Source organism: Anser brachyrhynchus (assembly GCF_964034855.1).
Source record: "Anser brachyrhynchus genome assembly, chromosome: 8".
NCBI lineage: Eukaryota > Metazoa > Chordata > Aves > Anseriformes > Anatidae > Anser > Anser brachyrhynchus.
The window spans coordinates 1,887,019-1,909,036 of NC_137702.1; the positions used below are offsets into that span (position 1 = coordinate 1,887,019).

General features: G+C 51.8%; 1 protein-coding gene across 7 annotated transcripts in view; it reads right to left on the reverse strand.

The window, feature by feature from the left end:
- The window catches only part of PDE4B (phosphodiesterase 4B), a 191,729-nt gene that overhangs the window by 11,696 nt on the left and 158,015 nt on the right, over positions 1–22,018 (reverse strand). For 6 of the 7 annotated variants that reach the window (XM_080601368.1, XM_080601367.1, XM_080601369.1 and 3 more), the window contains 2 exons: positions 15,332–15,444; positions 622–715 (listed from right to left, as the gene is read on the reverse strand). In XM_080601368.1, the coding sequence (XP_080457494.1) occupies positions 622–715; positions 15,332–15,444 (207 nt within the window). Of the gene's footprint in view, positions 1–621; positions 716–1,473; positions 11,052–15,331; positions 15,445–22,018 lie in introns of those variants that run through there. The other variant, XM_080601373.1, reaches the window with a different exon arrangement.

Consider the following 22,018-nt stretch of genomic DNA (forward strand, 5'->3'; position numbering starts at 1 on the left):
AGCTGTTTGAAATCTCAGCAAACTGTATTTGTTGTAAAAGATGTATTTTGCAAGCACAGAGGATCCAATTCTCAAACCACTTAAATTCATGTTGGTAGTCATATGAGCTCCAACAAAACTAATGACATGCAAAATACTTTTTTTTTTTTTACAAATATTTTTGACTTCCAGTGCAAAATGAGCAAATGAACACAGAGTAATATTAAAAATGTCTGGGCTGGACTTGCTTGTCTGAACCCCTGGCTCTGCAGGGGGAAAATGCAGTTTTATGAGGCAGAAGGAGCAAAGAGAGCATGCAGTTGGGCTTGTGTGACTTTGTCCTTTACATAAGGTCAACACAAAAATCAAATATTGCACAATGCAGCTGACAATAGCTTAATTCAACCCGAACAGAAAAATCTTTCGATTTGGAAAGGGAATTCCTCTGTGGATAACATTATTCAAACATTATACTGCTTTCCTCCCCATATCCACCTTGAAAGTGAAAAATCAAAACGTTTTAATAACGCTCTGCCTCAAAGCACCACTCAGAAATTGGGCACAAGTATAGACTGGTGGGTATTAGGCTGCCATTAATTGTTATCTCTGAGTCATCTGAAAGCTCGGGATGCAACGCCTTACCCAGGAAAGTGTTGGAAATGTACTCAGACACCTGGTTGCCGGAGCGGCTCATCTCGGAGAGGTGTGTCAGCTCGCGGTTCAGCATTCTCTTGAACTGGCAGGGGAGAAGCACACACACAAAGATGGCATTTTTCTGAACACTGGTCTGAATTAATACAGCTTTAACTCTATTACAAGCAACTCACAAACAAGATGTTAAAAACAAAATTGTGGAGATATTTGGAACAGAATCAGTGACATGTGGTTTGATTTAGGTCCTTCTCAGAACCACCATGACTAGATATTTCTTTTCAGCATACTACACTGCAAAATGCATTTCCTGCAAAGGCAGATATTAATTTTCACTGTCATAAATGAGAAGATGTTTCAAGTAATCTCCCTGAAAGATCGAAGTCCCATATTGGTTTTTATTTTCACATCCTGAAACCTTCTTTTGTTCTCAGTTTCATTATATAAGTTTGCTCCATTTTGAAATATGCAAGCAAAATACAACTGCATATGCTCAAAACATAACAGAGGAGCAAAGATGCCATAAATCTGAAGATCTGCTTGGATCATTGCAGTAAAACATAGGATTTAAGCATTTGTTCACCCGGATATACAAGATACGATCCTCTTAATTTTCTAATCACACATTTTCATTGCAGTATCATTTTATCCCACAAAAGTGAATTCCCAAAGGGGAAAAATAATTCACATACATGTATGCTGCATGCACCGTGCACACGTTTATCTCATGCCATACAGTACACAAAAATAACCAGTTAACGTGCATGTTCTCCTGTTAGGGGTTCTAGCCTAGAAATACAGCACAAAAAACAGGCATTTGTGATCCTTCCGGATTTAACCCACCTTAATATAACCCCAAGATACAGATAACAAATAGTTTGCTTCAGGCATTTTGGAAAACTCCACACCACAGTCCACAGATCCTTATGCAGAAATCGCCGGCAAGAGAGGAGAGCTCCACAAGCACAAGGACACCCCGGTTTCCCAGTCAGTAAAAAAAATCAGCATTCATCAAGCCCAGAGATCCCCAAAAGCCCGGCAGTCGCTAATCCCAGACAAAGCCAGCCTTGGCACAGCATCTTTGCAGAGGGCTGAACGTGGGTGTATTTGCTAGCAGGAGAGAATAATGAAATCAGGGATTGCACGAAGAAACAAGAACTAATCCAAATGTATTCAGCGAGATGGCTTCGAGCACTTATGAATTATGAATCGTCCTGGTTGCTTAGTTGGCTGAAGGGGGTCCCCACTCCACATTAGCCTTGCTCAGCTGAACCGGCTGACAAAAAAATGATGCTGGTTTCTGAGGGGCTGCCAGCTTTAGTAACACAGCCATCTTTTTATAAGGAAGATTAAAATGGAGGAAGCTCTGTGCATATTTAAATAAGTCAAAGTAGGCAGCCCTCTCTTCTCCGGTTATGCTTTTTTAAAAAATCCTCTTCATGTCAGAGGCTGAGGATTTTCAAGGCAAGTATTCAGATGGATTGTTGAGACCACGATTTTTCACATTTTCACTGGGATCGCTATTTTTTTCCCCCACACGGTAGAGGGCAAAACGCAGCAATGTAGGAAAATGCACCTTTACAACAGGGAATATCTTTCAACGAAGAAGGCTAAACTAGCAATAACCTTACATCTGCGATGTCAGCCTGCAGTCTCAATGCAGGATTTTAATAAATTCTTTCTTTCTCGCTAGGATATAGGCACAGCCCGAATTCCGAGATTTACTCGTTACTTTCATTGTTACGTTAAGCCAAAATACAATCACTTTATTAGCAAGCTGCAGCTGCCCTTTTAGCCTCAAACCAGCAGCAAAGCGCGTTTTGGTGTGCGTGGCAGCGATCGCAGCGAGGAATCGCCCCTGTGGGGAAGCGCCCGCGCTGCCTTCGGGCGACCTTGGTGCCTGCAACACGCCACACCGCCCGGCTGGGGCTCCCGAAACAGAAGGGCAATCCTTCGTCTCGAATTATTTCTTTTCTCAGGCTGCTTTGGTTAAACGCTATCAGTGGTGCTCGGCGCGACGTCACGAGGCTCCCTGGCGTGCTGCGGGGCAGCCCTGGCCGCAGGGCTCTGGGTGCAGTGAGGTGCAGAGCCCGCGGCTCCCTGGGCACCCCGAGGAGCATCGCCCCACGAACCCCGGCACTGCCCCACGCGGAGCTGCGGCTGCTTTCGGAGCCGTTTCTCACTTTGACTTTAAAAGCGGAGCCACAGCGCCTCGGGGCGATCCTGACGAATGCCAGCACCTAGGCGGACTCCTCGCCCGCTGCTCGCAGAAGGGCGCTCCGTGGCTCCCGAGCTGTGCTCCTCCACGCTGACCTCGCCACCAGAGGCAGAAGGCCCGGCCCGCAGGCTGCCCTCCCTGAGCGCCACGCTGGGCCCAAAGCCCCCTGCCCAGGGATGCTCCAGCCGCTGCTCAGCACCGGCCAGATGGGGCGTTTGGGTTTCGGCCACATGCTCACCTCGGTAATAATGATAACGGAGTTTGAACCGTGCTGGAAACACTGGGGGAAGGCTCCAGAGAGTCCTGCCCCAGGCCCCGCACTGGGGCTCCACAGCTGCAGCCACAGCCATAGCAGGCCGGGCTGCTGCAGGAAGCCGAGCTGGGGGTCAACACCAAGTCACGGTGCTGTCCATGCTCATGACACACTTCCCTCGCTCTCCTTCTGAACAGAAAAGCTCCTTCTAACGCCCTGTAACTCCCCAGATCTCCTCCTCGCACACAAACCAGGCTCGGGCCTTGCAGCTACCGTCACTGACCCAGATCCCAGCCTCCATGCCCCGCGTACCAGTGACAAGCACCTTCTCCGTGACAAGACCAGAGCTAAAGGAGCTGTGAAGCCACCTCCTTCTCCCCCTCGAGCTGACAAGGCTCAGAGGCGGACAGCTGAGAAACCTTAGTGATGAAAAATTTAGAAAACTAGTGGCAAAAGGAGTGCAAACGGAGCGGGAGAAAGCCTCTGGGATGAGAAGAGAGCTCTGACCCTATCGTTCCTCAAAGTGACGTATTTTCATGGGTCACAAGCACCAGCCAGCAGCACGTGAACCCTCCCACAGACCTACAGTGAAGCACGTGCCGAAATATTTCTCTGGATTGAGGCCTTTATCTTTACAAGAAAAACACCATAATCAGACGGTCACACAAACAAGTAAACAAGTTTTAAGTAAAGTTACATCAGTTGGGGTTTCTACACAAACAATCGCCCCTTTCAGACAAATAATGCCAAGTGGTGGGCAAACATTTGAAAAAAGTGCCCTTACCTCACATCTGGCTTAATAAAGTACAAAGGGTAGCTCTTACCTTTCACAGAGGCACAAAGCAATTAAACGGCCTCCGCAAGGTCACACAAGCCATCCGCAGCAGAGATGAGGACAGATAAAAGACCTTTGTACCCTCATATCTGATCTTTAACCAGAAGTCTGTCCCCTTCATCTCTTCCAACAGCCTTAATCTTGCTCGCTTTTCCAGACTTTTAATCGGCAACCTTTTATAAACACAGACGGCGGTATTACAGCACGGCTGGAAAGTCTGTCATTGCCAAACCCAGCCGAGACACCCACAGTGCCGGGTATGTGCACGAGAGTACCCCCGTGCTTTGTACCTTCTACCGGAATTTACCACCTGGATGATGCGGGCACCTAAGGAGGATTTCCTTAATAACACGACACACTTAAAAAAAAAAACTCATCTTGGTATGGAACAAGGCGCGCTGATGGTTCGCATGGCAATCCCAACGTGTTCACTGCTGGTGGGGGGGACTGGGGGTTTTTCCTTAGCTTCTCTCCACGTCAGGATGCTCTGGAGCGGTGCTGTTTCCTCCGAGCTGCTTTGCCATTTGCCTGCGGCACCCGCGGGGAGAAAGCATGCTGCTCCCTCTCCGCACAGATCAATGCGTGATGTCATGTGCAAACCTCGGTAACGATTCCTTCGTTAAATCGATTTGACAGCGAAGGGTAAAACAAACAGATTGCATGCTAGCACTGAGAAAATACCAACTGCTTTGCCATTAAGCAAACAGAAGTGTTGCTTCTTTGGGGAGAGCAGGCTGTGTGCTTTAGAGAGCTCGTGCGTGGCTGCAGAACTCGGCTCGGCAATTACAGCAACGCGTATCAGCAACACGTGCACGTGCGCTGTTATTTTCATAATTAATAATCATCTCGGTGCCTTTTACAAAGGAAAGAGGCCCTGATAACCTCGCCGTACAGACGGGAGCTGAGGCATGCGGAAGAGGCACATGAACGGCTGCGTGCACGGGTTCAAGGGCTGCTTCCCGTGCAAAAGAAGCAAGAGGCAGAATTGGGAATTGTCCTGGGGCTCCCTTCCCTCTACCCCAACTCCGACCACTGCAATCAACACGTAGAGCTGATGAAAAGAGTGCAAATCCCGTGAATGACATGAAACCCAACCTGAAATTTGCAATAAGCAAGCACACACGGCAGCACACCTGACCTCTTAATCAAGTAACAGAAGTCTAAAACCATCTGGAGGATCGTGTGAGAAAAAGACATCACAGTGGGGGGAGCCTTCCTGTTTCGCATGCTCTGAAGTAACTGCAGAAGTCATCTGAACCAAATTAAGCCTCCCAGAAATTGAATCATTCTTTGATTAATTTTTCATGTATTCCCTGGTAGAGGGAGTCACAGTTTCTTTCCAGCCTTCCAACTCTGCGTGCGTGTGGGAATTTCCTTGATTACCACTCAGGAACTCAGCTCACGGTTCCCCTCCTCACTCCTGACGTCGCGCCCTCTCGGTCCACGTCCTCGGTAGGGGCATTTTCAGGATGGGGTTAGCCCCTCCAGCTGCAGGGGGCGGCTGAGCACCTGCCCCAGCACCAGGTTCTGTGGCGAGAACGTGCCCACCGAGCAGGAGCGCGGTGACAAGGCGGTGGCATTGCCACCGAGTGCACGACAGCTCCCACAACCTTATGGCGAGCTGGTACAGCCCCTCTCACCCATCCCACCGAAAGCTCTGCAGGCAAAGCTTGCTTGCCTTCGTTTTCACGCAGAGGAAGAGAAGTGGCCCTGCCTGTGATGGGGTGTGCCAGACCCAGGAGCCTGAGCACGCCGCACTGGCCGCACTCCCTCTCCATGCGTGTGGCACGGGGCGTTCAGGGCAGCATCCAGCCACAAGCCGGGAGATCCTCCTCATGCATCAGTGTGGCAAATCCTACTTTTCTAGCTTTTTAGGGAAGAAATAATTCTCTTCCTTTCCCAGGAAGGTTCGTCAGAGAGCTACGCAGATGTACACACAGTTCTTGGCCTTTCCAGCCCAAAGCCGGCTCGGGCAATAGTCCCGTTGTCATTCCTGTTCCTATTGCCCCTTGGAGCACGGCACCAGAGGTGTTCCTGGTGCCTTACAGACAGCACAAAGACAGGAGGATGTATCTGCTGCTGATGCAAATCCTTTGAAGTCAATGTATACCAGCTGAGGTTCCCTGAGGCCACGAGTCCTTATTCAAACAGGCTGCCTAAAAAAGTTTGAGTCATTTGCAGGAGCTGAGGGCAATTGCAAGATAAAAGAGCTGCTAAGATGCTGTGGGGCTCCAGCCTGGAATACCTACGGAGAGTGGGGTCCCACCCCGCACTTTGATGGGGGAATCTCGTTGCAGATCTCCAGCGTGTAAAAATGTTTATAAACTCTGTTCCCGGTGACCCACCCTTCTGACGCAAATATTACATCCCTCGCTCTTCCACTGCGCTTGGAAATCCTTAGAACAAAGGGATTTGTGGTACAAGGGCAACTTTCGCCTTTGATTTCTACGCAAATGCAGCCGGGCTTAATCCTTCTCGGTTTAATTGCCCTGGTAAATCACTTCAGTTCTGGAGGCACAATTAAATCTCGGTGTAACTCCACTCGTGTTAGCAGCACCTCTCCTGGGAATGGCGGGCCGGCCGGCCCCGGGAGCTGGGGAGGAACAGCTGACACCTACCTGCCCCGGGACGGGACGGCGATGGGAATCAAGGCGGAAATTATTTACACGCAGGAGGGAAATTACTCATGCATGCAAACGACTCCCAGGTCAAGCGGTGAGTGCGTAATGCTTTTGTCCGGATCTCTGGTCGCGCTAAGAGAATGGATGCGACACAGATGTGCTACTGCAGATTTAAAAAAAATCAGAGTAATCGCATCACCAGCGCCGGAGGAGCTGGGAGAAACGTTTTAAATACCTCTCTTCCCGGCGTTGATGCACCTTGTCCCGTACTGGTCCTTACTCAAACACGCTGCCGAAAAAAGGTCTCCGCAGCCCAGCACCTGGTCGCCACCCAGAAGCAATTTGTCACCGTTCTGCTGTTCACCAAAGCACATTTGGGAAGCCTGTTGATTTTGTAGGGCCGAGGTATTTCTTTTGTTGTTTTCTTTAAAAGTTTGCAAGCCAAAAGAGTTAAAGTTCTTTAATTTATCGGAGGAGCGACCCGACCATTTGGCTGTGCTTTCCCGGCGTCACCTCCCTTACGAGAAGGATCGCCAAACTGGCCCGCAGCTGCCCTTGTTACTCCACAATTTCTATCAGTTCTCCTCTTCAAGCACTCGCACAACAGACGTCGGGAAGGCGCATTTAAATATAATGTTTAAAGAAAAAAACAAGCCTAATTTCACATTAAATCAATACTACAGGAGAAGGTTTTCAGACATATTTCAGTGCCTGAAGAAAAGTGGAATGGTTGCAGTCAACAGCCAGTCATTAAAAAAATCAAATGCTTTTGCAACTCTTTCTAGTTCTTGTTTCCTAAAACAATATAGTTTTTAATGTGCTAGAAACTATTTCTAATGAGATACAAAGTACCATTTGGTTTTTGTTTTTTGTTTTCCCTTCAGCTTATTTTTTAAACCAAAAAGTAAACACACGGTTATGAAATCTCCAATTTCACATCAAAGGAGCGTTGATTTATATATGCGTTCAAAGGAAGACTTTAAAGGAAAAACATCATGACCAACTTGTTGGCTTTGTGTTATTAGAATAATTTAAAAATCCACAATGTAAATGTTGATAAATAAATAGCACGTTGCCATAAATCAGCATGTGGCTGCTCATGAAAGCAATAACATATATCTGATGTAGACGGCATAATATTCAGATTTTACCCGTAAAGTTTAGCATTTCATCTGAAACCTCCCTTGGGTGGTATGCATTTATGCAACGCAGCACTTAAAAAGTGATGAAATGAAACCTGAACCACCAGTGTTATCACCGGTACGTTTCCAGCTCATTTCCAGATAAATGAGACTTGAAATATGCAAATTGAATTAAAATGCCGGAAAGGAAAAACTCCCCACACGGTCCTGCACCAGGCAGGCACTGTGCATTTAGCCCTGCGTGGAAGTGATTCCGAATTTCCTCATTTAAAAGCAGGCTCGGGGCACGTTACTCACTTGCTGGGAAATGGTGAGCCAGAAGAAAAAAACCCCTCCACCTGATGCTGGGGGATCGGCGAGGTCACGGAGAAACCACCCTGCTTATTTTCCTGAAAATGAATTTGTCATGTGTTTACAAGGTGTGCCCGCCCCAGTTTTTGTTGGCACGCTGAGAAATGCGCGCCGTGCCCTGCGGGGCCACATCTGCTCCCAGCCTCCTCCGGCCGGGCAGCCCGCAGGATCTCCTGCCGATGAATTCAGGTCCCGGTGTACCCCGGGCTCTCCATACCCTCTTTGTACCAACAGCCCTCGTTTTGAGTTAACGTTTGGTGCGTTGACGGAATTGTATTTGGTATCAATGTCCTCACCAGTACCCCAGAAACGCTTGGCACCGGAGCCCTTTACCTGGAAAACAGCACGCGCTCCAGGGGACGGGGACAGGGCTGCTCCGGCACCGGGTCACAGGCGAGGGGCAGGTCCCGAGCCCGGCGCCAGCCTGGCGAGCCCTAGCACCAGGCTGTCAGTCCTGCTCTCGTTTTGTTCTTCAGCCTAACAGGAGGCCCGTCAATAAAAGCAGGAACAAGCGAAAACACTGGTTCTGCAAAATCGTTTTTACAGAGTTTTACCAGCTGAAAAAATGTTTGTTGTGCGTTAAGTGCACGAGAAAATTGAGGAAGCGAGAGCCGATGAGCACCGGCCTGAGCTGAAGGCTAGGGGCTAGGAAGCAACAGCAAAATTAATAACTGCAGCAGTTTGTTTGTTGACATAAAAACTTGATTAAAGAAAGCCCTGATGCAGCTGACAACATCTGCGGCCGTGAGAGCAGATAACGCTCCAGCAGGCTGCAGATCTCAGACCAAAATCTTTTGTCAGTCCCACCCATGCAAACCACACTGACGAAGCCTCAAGTGCCAAAGGAAGCCAAACAACTTCGTAAAAAGAGCCCACAAACCAGAGCACCTCCCCGGCTCCTCCGCCCGTGCCAGGCAGCAGCAGAGCCGGCAGCGCGTCCCTGGAACCCGAGGGGTCCCCGGCACCCAGGGGGGCACCCCACGTCCTGCCCACCGCCTGGGGACGGAGGGCAGGAGGGCGCTGAGCACCTGGATTGCCTCCCTGGCCTTCGTCTACAGAGAGGGGGAAGCGTGCTTATCGTTTAACAAGAGAGCAATGCAATTAAAAGCGGGATTTTGTTAATCGTATGAAGCAGCAATTTAAATTTAATTTAAATTCGAGTCAGGCTCCGCAGTCCTCGTTTAGGCAAATCCGGCAGGGGTTTTACCTGAGTAGGAGAACAGGCTTTGGAAAATTCAAATAACCCGGTGCCCTGAAACGACTTCTCAAAGATGCTTGCAGGGATGCGAAACTCTGGCAACTTTTAATCAGCAGACGTCTGCTTCGGGAAGCGCAGGACACAGAGGTCTGCGGGCCTGGCGAACGGCGTACGCCACCCTACAAGGCAGGATCTCCCCCCATTTTTGGTGCCAAAATGAAAATGAGCCCAGTGCAGGCATCAAAACCATATGAAAGGCACTAATTAATGTAAATATATTCAAATGAAAAATCCTTCTCACAGAGAGATAGGCAAATGATTTGCAGAGTAATTTTTATGTAGCGTTTGCCCAGCTGTGCTAAAATAGCAGCAAGGTGAGGCGCTTCTCGTTTGTTTGCTTTAAACACAGAGCAAAGACTTTAATCAGAGAAATCTCTCCCTCTAGGAGCTCTGACAGATGAGCTTTCAAACCAATACATCTCCACAACATGTTTTGGCTTTGATAACACAACATCTTTCAATTAAGTTTCACTTAGTGAAAATATTTTGATCGCCAGTAGCCTCCCTGAGAGCAGTCGCTCTGCACCTGGGTAAAAATCGAAGGGTTTGGAGTCAGGCTGTGCCAATCGGCCCGCTCCACAGCATCAGGGTCAGCATTAGGACTGCTCCGAGGGTTAAATCCTGCTTTGAGATCCTTCACTGCCCGCCTCCATCCGCAGCGGTGCTGCTCCTCCGAGATTTCATGCGTCTCCGGTATCCTCACTTCACTTCCAGAGAGGTCACTGCTCCGAACAGTTAGTCACCCTCGCGTCCTGCCCTCGAATCGTGATTCATTTCGAACCTGCCTTTGAGCTATTATTTATTTAAGCCCCACCCTGATGTGTTATAACGTAAAAGTCTGAGAATGCAGAACTTTAACAGCCGTCACATCCAGGCACAAGCAGAAAATGTTAAGGGACAAGCTAGGAAGTCCTGGGCACCGTCGTGTCCTGACGGACGGCGGCTCCCCAGGAGGGGTCCAGGGATGATGGATTTGAAGCAAAACTCAGCGCCCCAAATCCTCACCTCTGCGGTGGCTGTCCAGACGTGCACTGGCAGCATGGTGCGTGCTCGTGGGGTTGCCCTCTTACGGGCTTTTCTGACCCGTTTACGGCACCAGCGTGGTGGGACGGGGCAGCAGCCACCGCTGGAAATGAAGTCGTTTGCTCCAGGAGAGTATCTGGGACGGCGGCCCTGGCTCCCCCCGCCGTGCTGGCACTTCACAAAGACAGCGGCGCACCTTCCTAACGCGCCGCTGCCTTTGATATTTGGATCAGCCCAGCTGAGATATCTGGAAACTGACAGCCCACGGGGCTAGCAAGACAAAAATATCAGATTGTCAAATCCGCCTGTGCGTGGCCCGCTATTCCTCCCCGCTGTTGTGCCGTATTTCACAGAACCAGAATGATTTACTGTAGAGGCCAGAGAGAGAGGGGGAGGAATAGGGAGGATAAAGAGACAGCTGACCCGAAGGCCCGTGTGTGAGAGCGCTGAGAGCTGACGCACAACGGCAGGGGCAGAGCCAGCTCCCCCGCCTCGAGCACCCCGCAGCTTCTGAGGGGCTCACGGGCCGGGGCTGCTCCCTCCTCGTCCCGCAGCCTCACGCGCACCTCTCCCAAGCGCTCCCGTTAAAAGCAAACGGGTCGCTCACTGCGTGCAGCGCTGCCTTAAGAAACACGGAGCCCTTTCCTCTGGAGCAAGGGCACTTCCACACAAACAGACGCCATCCGATAAAGCAAAGCCTGAGCGACCACTGCAGCCTCGGCCACAAAGGGCTCCTACCGTGCTTGGCGGCAGCGATGCTCTCGTGCCCTGCAGCTGGAGGACTAGGAAACAGTTAACGGCGCTGGAGCACGCCGACGTCAAACCCGACACGGGCAGCGCCTCGGCGGGGAGGGCAGCGCGGTGCCAGGGGATGCTGACGGCAGCCGGCCCGCGTGTGAGCCCTCCCGGCCCGCGTGTGAGCCCTCCCGGCAGCTCGGCCGCGCATCTCTGCTTCCTCAGCGCCAGTCCCCGGGCGAGGGGAATACCGGCGCGCGGCTGGGGAACCGCGTGCGGAGCTGGGTGATTCATCCCGGCTTGTAAAAACAGGAGACGTGGAAGTCTCTTTGTCTCGCTGGCTGCTGCACAGCCGAACAAGCTTCTCTTTGTGAGGCGCTCGGCTGTTTTAAAGGATATTAAACAAAGGAAGTTACAGCAAAGCAACCGAAAGACTAAACAGCTTGGCACCGCTCAAGGGAAACATCACGTACGAAGCGGACAAGATTCGGGGCCGACGCTCGCGCGAACGTGGACGCTGTGCAGCCCGGCACATACCCTGCTGGCACCCGGCCCCGCGCTGCGCCAAACCTCCACCGAGACCCGCGCGAGTTTACATTAGTGCCCAGATGTTTATTTAGCCGCTGTCTCCTCAAAGCGAGGTGCGGCCCTGCTCCTCTTTATGCCCGAAACGCCCGCTGAAACGCACGCACGATGAAATCACTTCTGTTTATCTTAGCGGCTCCTGGCTCCCGTGCGACACGGAGGGGAGCACGGAGAGCCGTCGCGCTGCTGCCCCGGGAGCTGCCGGCTGGAAACCTCGCCTGGCGGCAGGGCTGGGGCCAGGTCGATCAGCTCGGGAGTAACAGAGGGTTCTTTAGGAGAGAGCTTTTCCAAATCGAAATAAGAAACTTGAACGATTTGCTCTGCATGTTGCGACTGCGCTGGCAGCCCTGGCTGGGAAGGGTCCTCCAGGGAAGAGAGCGAGGAGCGAAACAGGTTTCCAAAGTTGTGATAGCACGAGGAAGACACCCTGGTGACAACAGCTCAGTCTACTCAGAATTAGCATGTTCCCACAGACCACAAATTAGGTTATCTGCCCATTTCCTTACTGGACGGGCTGCAAACAGCTCCAAACAAGACTGGTCTACCTTAAGGACGTGGCTGCGTAGGTCCCGATACATCCACGTCACTCGTGACCTGGGCTACATGCTGCACAGACAGGCAGGCAGCTCTCTGAGAAATAATACACCTCCTCTGCCCCTAATTTTCTGACTTTGATGCCCCGTAAAAACTCGGGAGCTGCCCAGACCAGTGTTTCAGCCGGGAAAAAAACTGTCCCTTTTTACTACTCGAGGGATGGATGCACTGAGCATGTCCTTCCCCAGATCTGAACACTATATTAGGTAACGGAGACGCGAGGGTCTTGTGCTTCCGCCTCCAGGACGATCGAGGCTGCGGACAGCTGCCTGATGCCAAATGCAGCATCACAGCGTGGCCACCAAGAGAGAAAATACCCCTCTTTATCGGGAGGCCTATGAGTCACAGATCCTTCTGAGGCTCTGCAGTTGCCTGGGCTGGACAGGGTAATAAATACAGGGGAAAAAAAGGGAATAGATGTGTTACAGTAATGTAAATACGTGTGGCCTGCTTCCACAAGCAGCACCGGGGGCCTACGGAGCTTTAAAGGTCATTTTGTTTCATTGCAAAGCTGCAGCGCCGTACCCTGCTCGCAGCCAAAGGTAAGCACAGTGTTAGGAAAGGGAATTCCCTTCGTGCTGCTTGCATTCCCCGTAAGCAGGTACTTTTCCAGGTAGTTTTTTTCTCTGATTTGGAAAGTTAAGTGTCTAACGGCTGCCAAACAGAGAGGACGGATAGGATGCAGGTCTCCTGTTTGTCCACAGCACCAAATCGCCGCGGCAGGCACTGGGTGTGCAGTCAGTTGTTCTTCAGTGGGTAATGAATGTGTCAGGAATCACAGACTCACAGCACGCGGGGAACAGAGCTCCCTTCTTTGCCTATTTATTATGTCTGATCCCCCTCACACCGTAGGGTCCCGTCCTGCAAGCAGCTGTGCTCCCTCGGCTCACACTGATGTCAGTGCAATCAGGCTCGTTAGCTCAGAGCAAGATTAGCCGCTCATTTCCTCGCTTCTCCTGTAATTAACTCACGTCTTAAAAAAGTATACGCACATGCCTTAACTGATGTTTTCCGAAACCCATCAGGTTTTAGCCAGGATGCTGTCCTGCATGGTGTTTCCCCCCAGAAATTCCTTTTTGGTGCAGCACTTCTGAGAATCGCCCTGCAAACACGTATGCGGAGATCCTCCCTCTCCGTCTGCTGTTGTTGCAACTCTGGGTTTTCTAAACTACGTCTGTCAGGAAGGAGACAGGAAATTCGAGTCACACTTGCAACAGCTGTGCCATGCCTACTATCAGTCTCAAATGACGTAGTTTGGCTTGAGTGGCGCGGGGCCAGGAACTCGGCAATAGCAGAGGTCAGGAAGATAGGTCACTGTTTATACTGCTCTTGCACTCGGGAGCATGCTGCGTCTATTTGCTTTCTTCCTATCTATACTGTTTCTCTTTCCGTTTTTCTTTAATAATGTGGAGCCTAAGCATCCTGTTTTCAAAACATCGGGCTGTTTTGGTATTTACCAGCGACAAGTTTAAATGCCTTTGACCGAAAGGGGCAGTTGATTTGGATACTCTGTGAGACGAAGGCACGCTGCAGCCCCCTTCTGAGACGCACGCTGCCAACCCAGCCGCTTGTGGCACTGACAAGGTCACTACAGGCGTGTGTGTGTGCCGCCAAAACCCCAAAGCCCCAAGCCCCAAACTACTTTGTGACAACATTTACTGCTGATGAGGGAAGCGGGATGTGAGACTATTTTATGCTCTTCTTTCATAGACAGAAACGATACTGGAAGTTGACCAAAAAGTGTGGACATTGCAAAAACTGATTTTGAAAGAACAAAGTTTTGGGAACATCTTTGCTCACCCAGCTGTAAGACATTTCCACACAGAGGACCACAGCTTTTAATTACTACAATAAGCAATTTAGTCTTTCACCTTCCCGAATCCAGATGTAGCCCTTGGCAAAGAAGAAATCTCTCTAAATGAAGGGCATCAACGCCCACATTTGAGGCGCATCTTTCTCTACAGCTTAAACCCTTCCCAACTTTCAGCCTGGTATCTCTCACACAAACTCAGAAAAAAAAAAATAAAAAGTATTCCTCACTTGAAAGCTCGATCTATAAACTTTTATTGCTTCCTTTGCCCCTGCACGTCGTAGTAATCGCTACCAGAGGGAGGAAGCTGAAACAACACGGGATTTGTTTGCTCAAGTTTTCCATAAAATCAGCTTATGATTCAGCATTTCTGATTTCATTAATTTCCAATTAGGAAAAAAAATAATAGCACTGGGTTTGTGCAGTACAGCCCAGCGCTGGCCTTAACCACAGCAGCGGGCTGCAGGTGTGGACGTAGCGGACACAGCTCTCGCACCAAAGACAGCGCACACTCATTCCTGGGACCCTGTGATCTGCTCCATCGGGCAACCCGTGGGTGTAAGCAGTAAAGGAAAAGGCACAGCTGCAGAAACTGTGCTGGCGAGGGGACGGGGAGCCGTCGGATGCCCCCCAAGCTCTGGCCTGGTGATGCTGGGGCAGGGGTTGCCTTGCACCCACCAGTGGCAGTGCTGGCGGATCAAGGGCTCGCTTCGGGAGATCTCTCAGCAAAATGCAGCTGCGATTGCTTGGCTTGGAAGGATGGAAGCTGGGGAGCATGGCTCCAGGCACTGGGAGGGGGAGGCGAGGAAAACGAACTTCAAAAAGTAGTGTCAGGAAGGGCGTTTGGACAACACACTTCATTTTCTTTCCGCTGCGCTGCCTCTTGGCGTACCCCCGGGACCACTGCCGCCCCTTCTGCCTGCCTGCCCCTCACCGCAGGGTGCTCCTACCGACCTCATCCCGCTCCACGATGCGGGACACCTCGCTGCAGCACCTCAGTCCTTGCGGGAAGCCTTGGGCTCCCGCTGGCTCGCGGCGCGCTAAGAGCCGAGCGAGGAGGGGAGCGGCGCGACGCTCCCCCAGAGCCCGTTACCCACGCACAACCTCTGCCTTCGCACCCTCGCCACGTGCCGCCACCACGCAACGCTCGCTGAAAGGCAAAACGCAGCGGTCAGACCGCGCGCCACGACGGGCGGATGGCGGTGGGTGACATCCCAGGGGTCGGGGGGGGTCAGCGCCCACCAAGAAGCCCCCAGCCCCGCCGCCCCTCGCTCACCTTGTTGGAGGCCATCTCGCTGACGGAGCGGTAGGTCTGGATGGTCTCCAGCTGGTCCAGGCACCAGTCGAGCTCCTCCAGCGTCTCCATGGCCAGCTTCTGGTAGGGCTCCTCTGCGAACAGGCACACGGACATGTAGTCGGGCTGGCGCGGCGGCAGCCTCTCCATGCCGGGGCCGCCGGAGCCGCCGCCAGCGCTGCCGGAGGTGCCGCACCGCTCCTTCATCATGCGCCCGCCGCCGCGCTCCCCCGGCCGCCGCCGAGCAAATCCCCGCCCGCCGCGGCCGCCCGGCCCTCGGCCGCCCGCCCCGGCCCGCCCCGGCCCGCCCCGGCCCCGCGCCCCGGGCGGGGCAGACCCGCAGCCCGCAGCCCGCAGCCCGCCCTGCTGAGGCGCCCGCGGGCCGCGGCCGGGCTCCCCCCGCCTCCGTGCCCCCCCTCCACCCCCCAAGCTCCGCTCCGCTGCCGGCGGCCGGGGCCGGGCCGCCCCCGCTGCTCCGTGGTGCCCGAGGGCTGCTCCCGTGCCAGCCCCGCGGCTGGCCAGGGCGGGTGGTACGGCCCCGCTGCCCCGCTTCGTGCGGCGGTCCTGAACCACTTCGTGTGGTGGTGCTGCCCTGCTTACACGTGCTGGTCCTGCTCTGCTTCATGTGGTGGTCCTGACACACTTCATGTGGTGGTCCTGACCCACTTCGTGCGGTGGTCCTGACACACTTCATGTGGTGGTCCTGACCCACTTCGTGCGGTGGTCCTGACCCACTTCGTGCGGTGGTCCTGACCCACTTCATGTGGTGGTCCTGACACACTTCATGTGGTGGTCCTGACACACTTCATGTGGTGGTCCTGACCCACTTCGTGCGGTGGTCCTGACACACTTCATGTGGTGGTCCTGACCCACTTCGTGCGGTGGTCCTGACACACTTCATGTGGTGGTCCTGACTCACTTCGTGCGGTGGTCCTGACCCACTTCATGTGGTGGTCCTGACACACTTCATGTGGTGGTCCTGACACACTTCATGTGGTGGTCCTGACCCATTTCGTGCGGTGGTCCTGACTTGCTTCATGTGGTGCTGCTGCCCCACTTCGTGTGGTGGTGCTGCCCCGCTTCATGTGCTGGTCATGCCCCACTTCATGTGGCGCTCCCGCCCTGCTTCATGTGGTAGTCCTGACACACTTTGTGTGGTGGTCCTAACTTGCTTCATGTGGTGGTCCTGACCCACTTTGTGTGGTGGCCCTGACCCCCTTCATGTGGTCCTGACTGTCCTGCTTCGTGTGGTAGTGCCGTCCCGCTTCGTGCGGTGGTCCTGACCCCCTTCACGTTGATCCTAACTGCCCCACTTTGCGTGGTGGTGCTGCCCCGCTTCATGTGGTGCTACTGCCATGCTTCATGTAGTGGTCCTGCCCTGCTTTGTGTGTTGGTCCTGACCCGCTTTGTGTGTTGGTCCTTACCCACTTCGTGTGGTGGTCCTGACTTGCTTCGTGTGGTGCTGCTGCCCTGCTTTCTGTAGTGATCCTGCCCCGCTTCATCTAATCCTGCTCCCCTACTTCACCTACTCCTGCTCCCCAACTTTGTATTCGTCAACCCGAAGCACACCAGCCCCGCTCCCCACCAGCCCTGACCACCGTCTCCAGCACCCCGGTGGCCCCGCTCCCCGGTGCCATCCGCCCGTGCTGCCCCGCAGGCCCCGCGCCCCAGCCTTGCCCAGCTCTGCTCCTGAGCCCACAGCTCCACGCTGGCCCCGCTCCCCAGCCTCACCAGTACCTGCTCCCCACCAGCCCTGCTCCTCGGCCTCCCCCAGCTCCGCTCCCTGACCCTGCCAGCAGGACAACGTGCTCCCGAGCGGCTCTTGCCGTAAAAGTTAAGGTTTACATAAGCGGATACGGTGAATCATAAAATCTCCCCATGAATGTAACTGCTTCTCATAATACCAGCGACATACGCTTTACCCCATAAATCTGTCAGAGTTAATGAGTTCAGCATTTCTAATGGCCCGGGCTGAGCAGGTAACAGTGACATCAGTGGTCAGGATTGCTATGATATACAGCAAAGTGAATGCTCTCTAGCACACGCGCTGGCCATACGCGTGCCCCATATGTGTGTAGACCCCAGCCCTCCCTACTAGGGGTGCACTCCCTGCAGAGCCCCTCAAGATCGGCAGGGGAAATCCTCCTCGTCCTTACCCACAGCCACAACACAACTGAGCTACGTTAGCAAGCGTTGTGCAGAGACCCCGCGCTCAGCGTTTGAAGTTCCACAGCAGAAAATAAATGCTGCCAGGGAGTAATTGAGCAACGAACTATCAGGAAGCACTTAGCACAGATAAAGAAAAGAAACAGTAAGTCTGAATCTCTGTCATCAAAGGTTAGTGGTTTTTTTTTTCTGTGCTCACGGAGCTCCAAACATGGCAAGCGCTCTCTCTCAGAATGCATGCTTCTGCGATACATATATCAAAAAGCAGGTAGAAACAGCCAAAGCATACACAACTTGAGCACATTCCCTGTCTAACAAGCATATTCTCCACCAACTACTTTATCATGTAAATTAGTTGAACTGGAAGGGCTCAAGTTTCTTGCAATAGAAAATGTTTGCATTGATAAAACTAACAGGGACTAAATCATTATTTTAGGAATAGGAGAAAAATCATCTCACCAGGCAAACCAACAGGAGCTGGCCATATGTTTAAATAATGGGCTGCAACGTGTTATTGCAGAGTACTCTGCTCTAAGATTTCTAAGTAAGCAGAACCACAGCGCGAGCTACGAGTGCGTTCCCACGGCAGGGAAGGAATAGCTTTGTGGAGGAGAGGGGCTCTGGCGCTAGGCACCAGTTTAGCCCATCTGGGGGTTTCCAGCCTTGCCAGGGGTCGGCATTGCAGGACCTAGTCCCTCGCTGCCTGCCCCTACCACTCTGCTTCGCCTGAAGCCTTCACCTCCAAAGGATGAGAAGAGGAATCTGCCCTGGATAATGTACGTGTTTTCCATGGAGCTGAGCAAGGGTCCAGGCTATTCCCCTGCTGTGTAGTCTGAGTTTTGTGTAGCAAACTGGGGGGGAAGCATGGAAAAAATGTCATGTGTTAAGAACAATGAGAATTAATGGAAAAGGAAAATTCAGATTGTTAGGTATAGAGAAAGTAAGTTTGGTGCTAGGCTACTGCCAGCTCTACATTTCTTTTAGCTTTAGTTTTTATAAAATGAGATGAAAACACAATGAATGATCTATAAACAGAGGACTTAGCATTTTTAGCACGGTGTATTTGCACGGATGTGCAAATGCCCCTTGCTCCCCAGGACTGCCTGTCGCCGGGCCGCCCGAGCACAGTCTGCGTGCCCACGGGGATTCCTCGGGGCTGGAGCACGGTCACTGGCCACAAAATGTGGCAAAATCCAGCGTTGGGCCTCTTCAGGCACAACGTTTAAAGGACATTGGATTAACAATTTAAATGCAGATGTTTTGAAAACTGCCCCTTCAGGTATCTCTAGTCATTTCAAAGGCAAGCATGTGGTCAAGTGTTAGCAGACAGTTTTGCTAAGTGTCCCTTTACAGAAAAACAGTGAGTTCTGCTACTGCTCAATTCGATTTAGTGCCCAGGCCAGCAGCGTGCACATTTCCACGTGGAAGAAAGCGCAGTTGTTTTTCAGAACCCAGCTTAAGAGAACTTGGGGTTTCTGCCCCTTCCCCAGCTGGCACAGTCGCCTCGCTGCCCCCAACTCCCCCAGGTCGCACGCAGCAGCAGCGGCAGGGCTCCCGACAGACCCAACGCAGCAGACCACGTGTCCCTGGACTCTTCAGTTCTTAGCAGTTTCCTGGTTTTGACTGATACCTTTTTTTTTTTTTCCCATTCACTTTCCTAAGTAAATGATGCTACTGATCGGAGGCTCCATCCGCTTCTCTCACTAGCTCCATGTGCTCGGCCAAGACACCCCTTGCCTACAAGCTGCAAGAAATTCAGCCATGCAGACAGAAAGATGCTATCCTGCTCGACAGAAGGAAGACAGCGAGAGCTCAACCCTTCTGAGGAGCTCCGTGGATATCTCCTCAGCCTCTTCCTAAGTGAGCCAGGCAGGGACCTACCGGCCCCGGGACACCAACACATATCCAACCAGCCCTCCTCGGGCACAAGCTGCTCTGCTCACTCACTGTGTGCTAATTTGTTGTGACTATTTACAAATACATTGTGAAAGCCCTGGCTGTGATTCCATAGATAAAGCTAAATTCGCACCAGGTGTTTTTGAAATACAGCATGTAAAATTAAAACACGTTCTCCAAGCCCCTACTAAAAGTTTAAAGTTACATGACCAGCCAAAAGAGCCATCAGATTTAAAGCTGATTAGAAGCTAACTTTTTATGGGAATGATCTTAAAAGGGAATAACATAAATCTAGCTTTCTTAGCAGTTAATATTTATGCATATATATGTTAATTATATTTGAATATTTTAAAACTAACAGTACATTTTGCTAATGATGAAGGACAACATGTGTTATAGTAGAATCCCAAACAGAAAACCTGAGAAGAACCAGCCCATCCCTGGAGCAACAGCCCCTGCAGACGACACAGCCGGTGCTGCGTTTGATATAGCACGATGCACGCTGCATCTGTAGCACCACACACCCTGAACAGTCAGAGCCTTCCCCAGGACCCAGCGAGAGCAGCCTTGTGAGTCCTAACAAGGGAGGTCTGACCTACTGGCTTATCTTGTTTGAGTCACGGGAATCAATGTGCACACCGCGACATGCCAGCAGGGTCTCTACGTCAATACATGGTTAGCATTAACTGCAAGGAAAAAAAAAATACAAGGGGTTTCAACCATTTTTTTTTTAGAGAGAAGAAACTTTGGTCTGCACCAGCTCTGTTCAGTGTGTGGCCCGTCCTTTGTATGTGCCCACATGGGGCACTGAGGCCTCTGCTACGCAGCCTAAGTGCAGGGAGGGGGGCTCAAGAAAACTAATTGCTGCGTCTCAGCTGGACAAAGGTAATCTTGCAAACACGGAACCGTGACCTCGGTCCCTACGTCCACCAGAGGCTGCATGGTGCCTGCAGCCCCTTCCTCTCCCCGGTTAACCCCGTGGCGGTGCTGGTGATGCTCTGGGGCCGGGGCTGGCCCCGGCAGTGCAGGCTGCTGTGGAGCCAGGGCAGGGCACAGGGGGCACTGGAAGCAACAGGGGAGTTAAAAACACAAGTGGCAGAACTGAGGGAATATACAGAAGTGGGGAGAAAAGAAAAAGAATTGACAGGAGGAAAATGAAGTGCATGGGGATTATCTCGCTGAATGGCACCTAGCGTCACTGTAAGGATTCACATCAACAGCAATCAGAAGTTCGGATGCTACTTGTCATCATTTCTTTCCCCGAAACCCACGTGAAACTCCCACGGGCATCGGGAGTACAACACCCCCTGCCAGACACACTGCTAAACCTCTCCCGAAGGTTTCGATAACCCTGCCGGTAGAGCCGAACGCACATAGTCACTGACGGAAGCAGTTGTACAATTTCTGGATATAGTCTCCTGGAATACTACATGACGTCTCTTCAACTGTATCGTGTTTCAGTTTATATTTGGGTGTTGCATAACCGAGCTCCTACCCGTAAAATTACCTCCATATTCTAACTGGCATTTCCGTAATTTTTTCCAGTGCCATATGTGAAACCATTTTTGAGACAGAATAAAGAACTAATTAACGAAAGGAGTCCGTTTCAGTTCTACCACAAGTATTACACGGTGTTTTATCCAGATTGCAATTTAGCAGGAACCAAGGTGACATTTCGTCTCCAGCCCTGGTCGCTGCCAGTCCGTTCAGAGGCCGCACTTGCCAAGCCCTCAGAAGAAGCCCAAGGTCTAACGTTTTTCAATGGGCACTCTGAAAATTCTTATATTCGAATGCATTTAAATGCAATTTATGTATGTGCTGGTATTTTGCAACAACTACTTTTTTGTATTATTTCCCCTCTATTTTCTTTTCATCTCTGCTAGCTGATGAAACATACAATACTTCTCACTAGAAAAGTGACTTAGCCACCCATTTTTAGAAGTTTTGTCCCATTTACTGACTCGCCTCTGTTATCTTTTCCTCCCTACGAGAGCTGCTAATGAACATGGAATTGAGGCTTGTCTTCTCCTTGCATACTTGGAAAGTGAACGGTCTGGGAGATCATCCTCTTTTTTGGGGAGCGATTCAGCTAAGATCAAATACGCACCTCATCGGCAGGCCCGTGAAGGGGGCTTGGACAATGAGCTCTCTCCTGGCTCTCCCCGCAGCCCGCTCTGTCCCGCGCGCCCTCGCTGTGCCTCTCGCCGGCGGCACGACCGCGCCGGCAAGCCCTCACCGCGGGCCAGGATATCCTTGAGCACGGGGCCGACGTTATCTGCAGCTGCAGCTGCCCGGCGTGGTTCCTTTCTCAGCCCACAAACCAGCCATCCCCCAGCCCAGTGCCCAGCGCCGGCAGTGCCCGAGGCATGGAGCTGCTCCCGAAGCTTCAGGAGAAAGGGGCAGCTTTGACCTCAACTCACACGGGAGATGAACTGAGTTGAGAAGCATCCTGGAACCAGACCCAAATGCCAAAATTCAAAGTGAGTTCTTCCCTCTCCTGATCTATTCATGATCCTCTTGTCACCCTCGTCACTTTTAAATAGATAAGCAAAGACGTGGCGTTTCCTGCTTCTGGCTGAAAGTGGAAAGGCTAGAACGTTTTAAGAG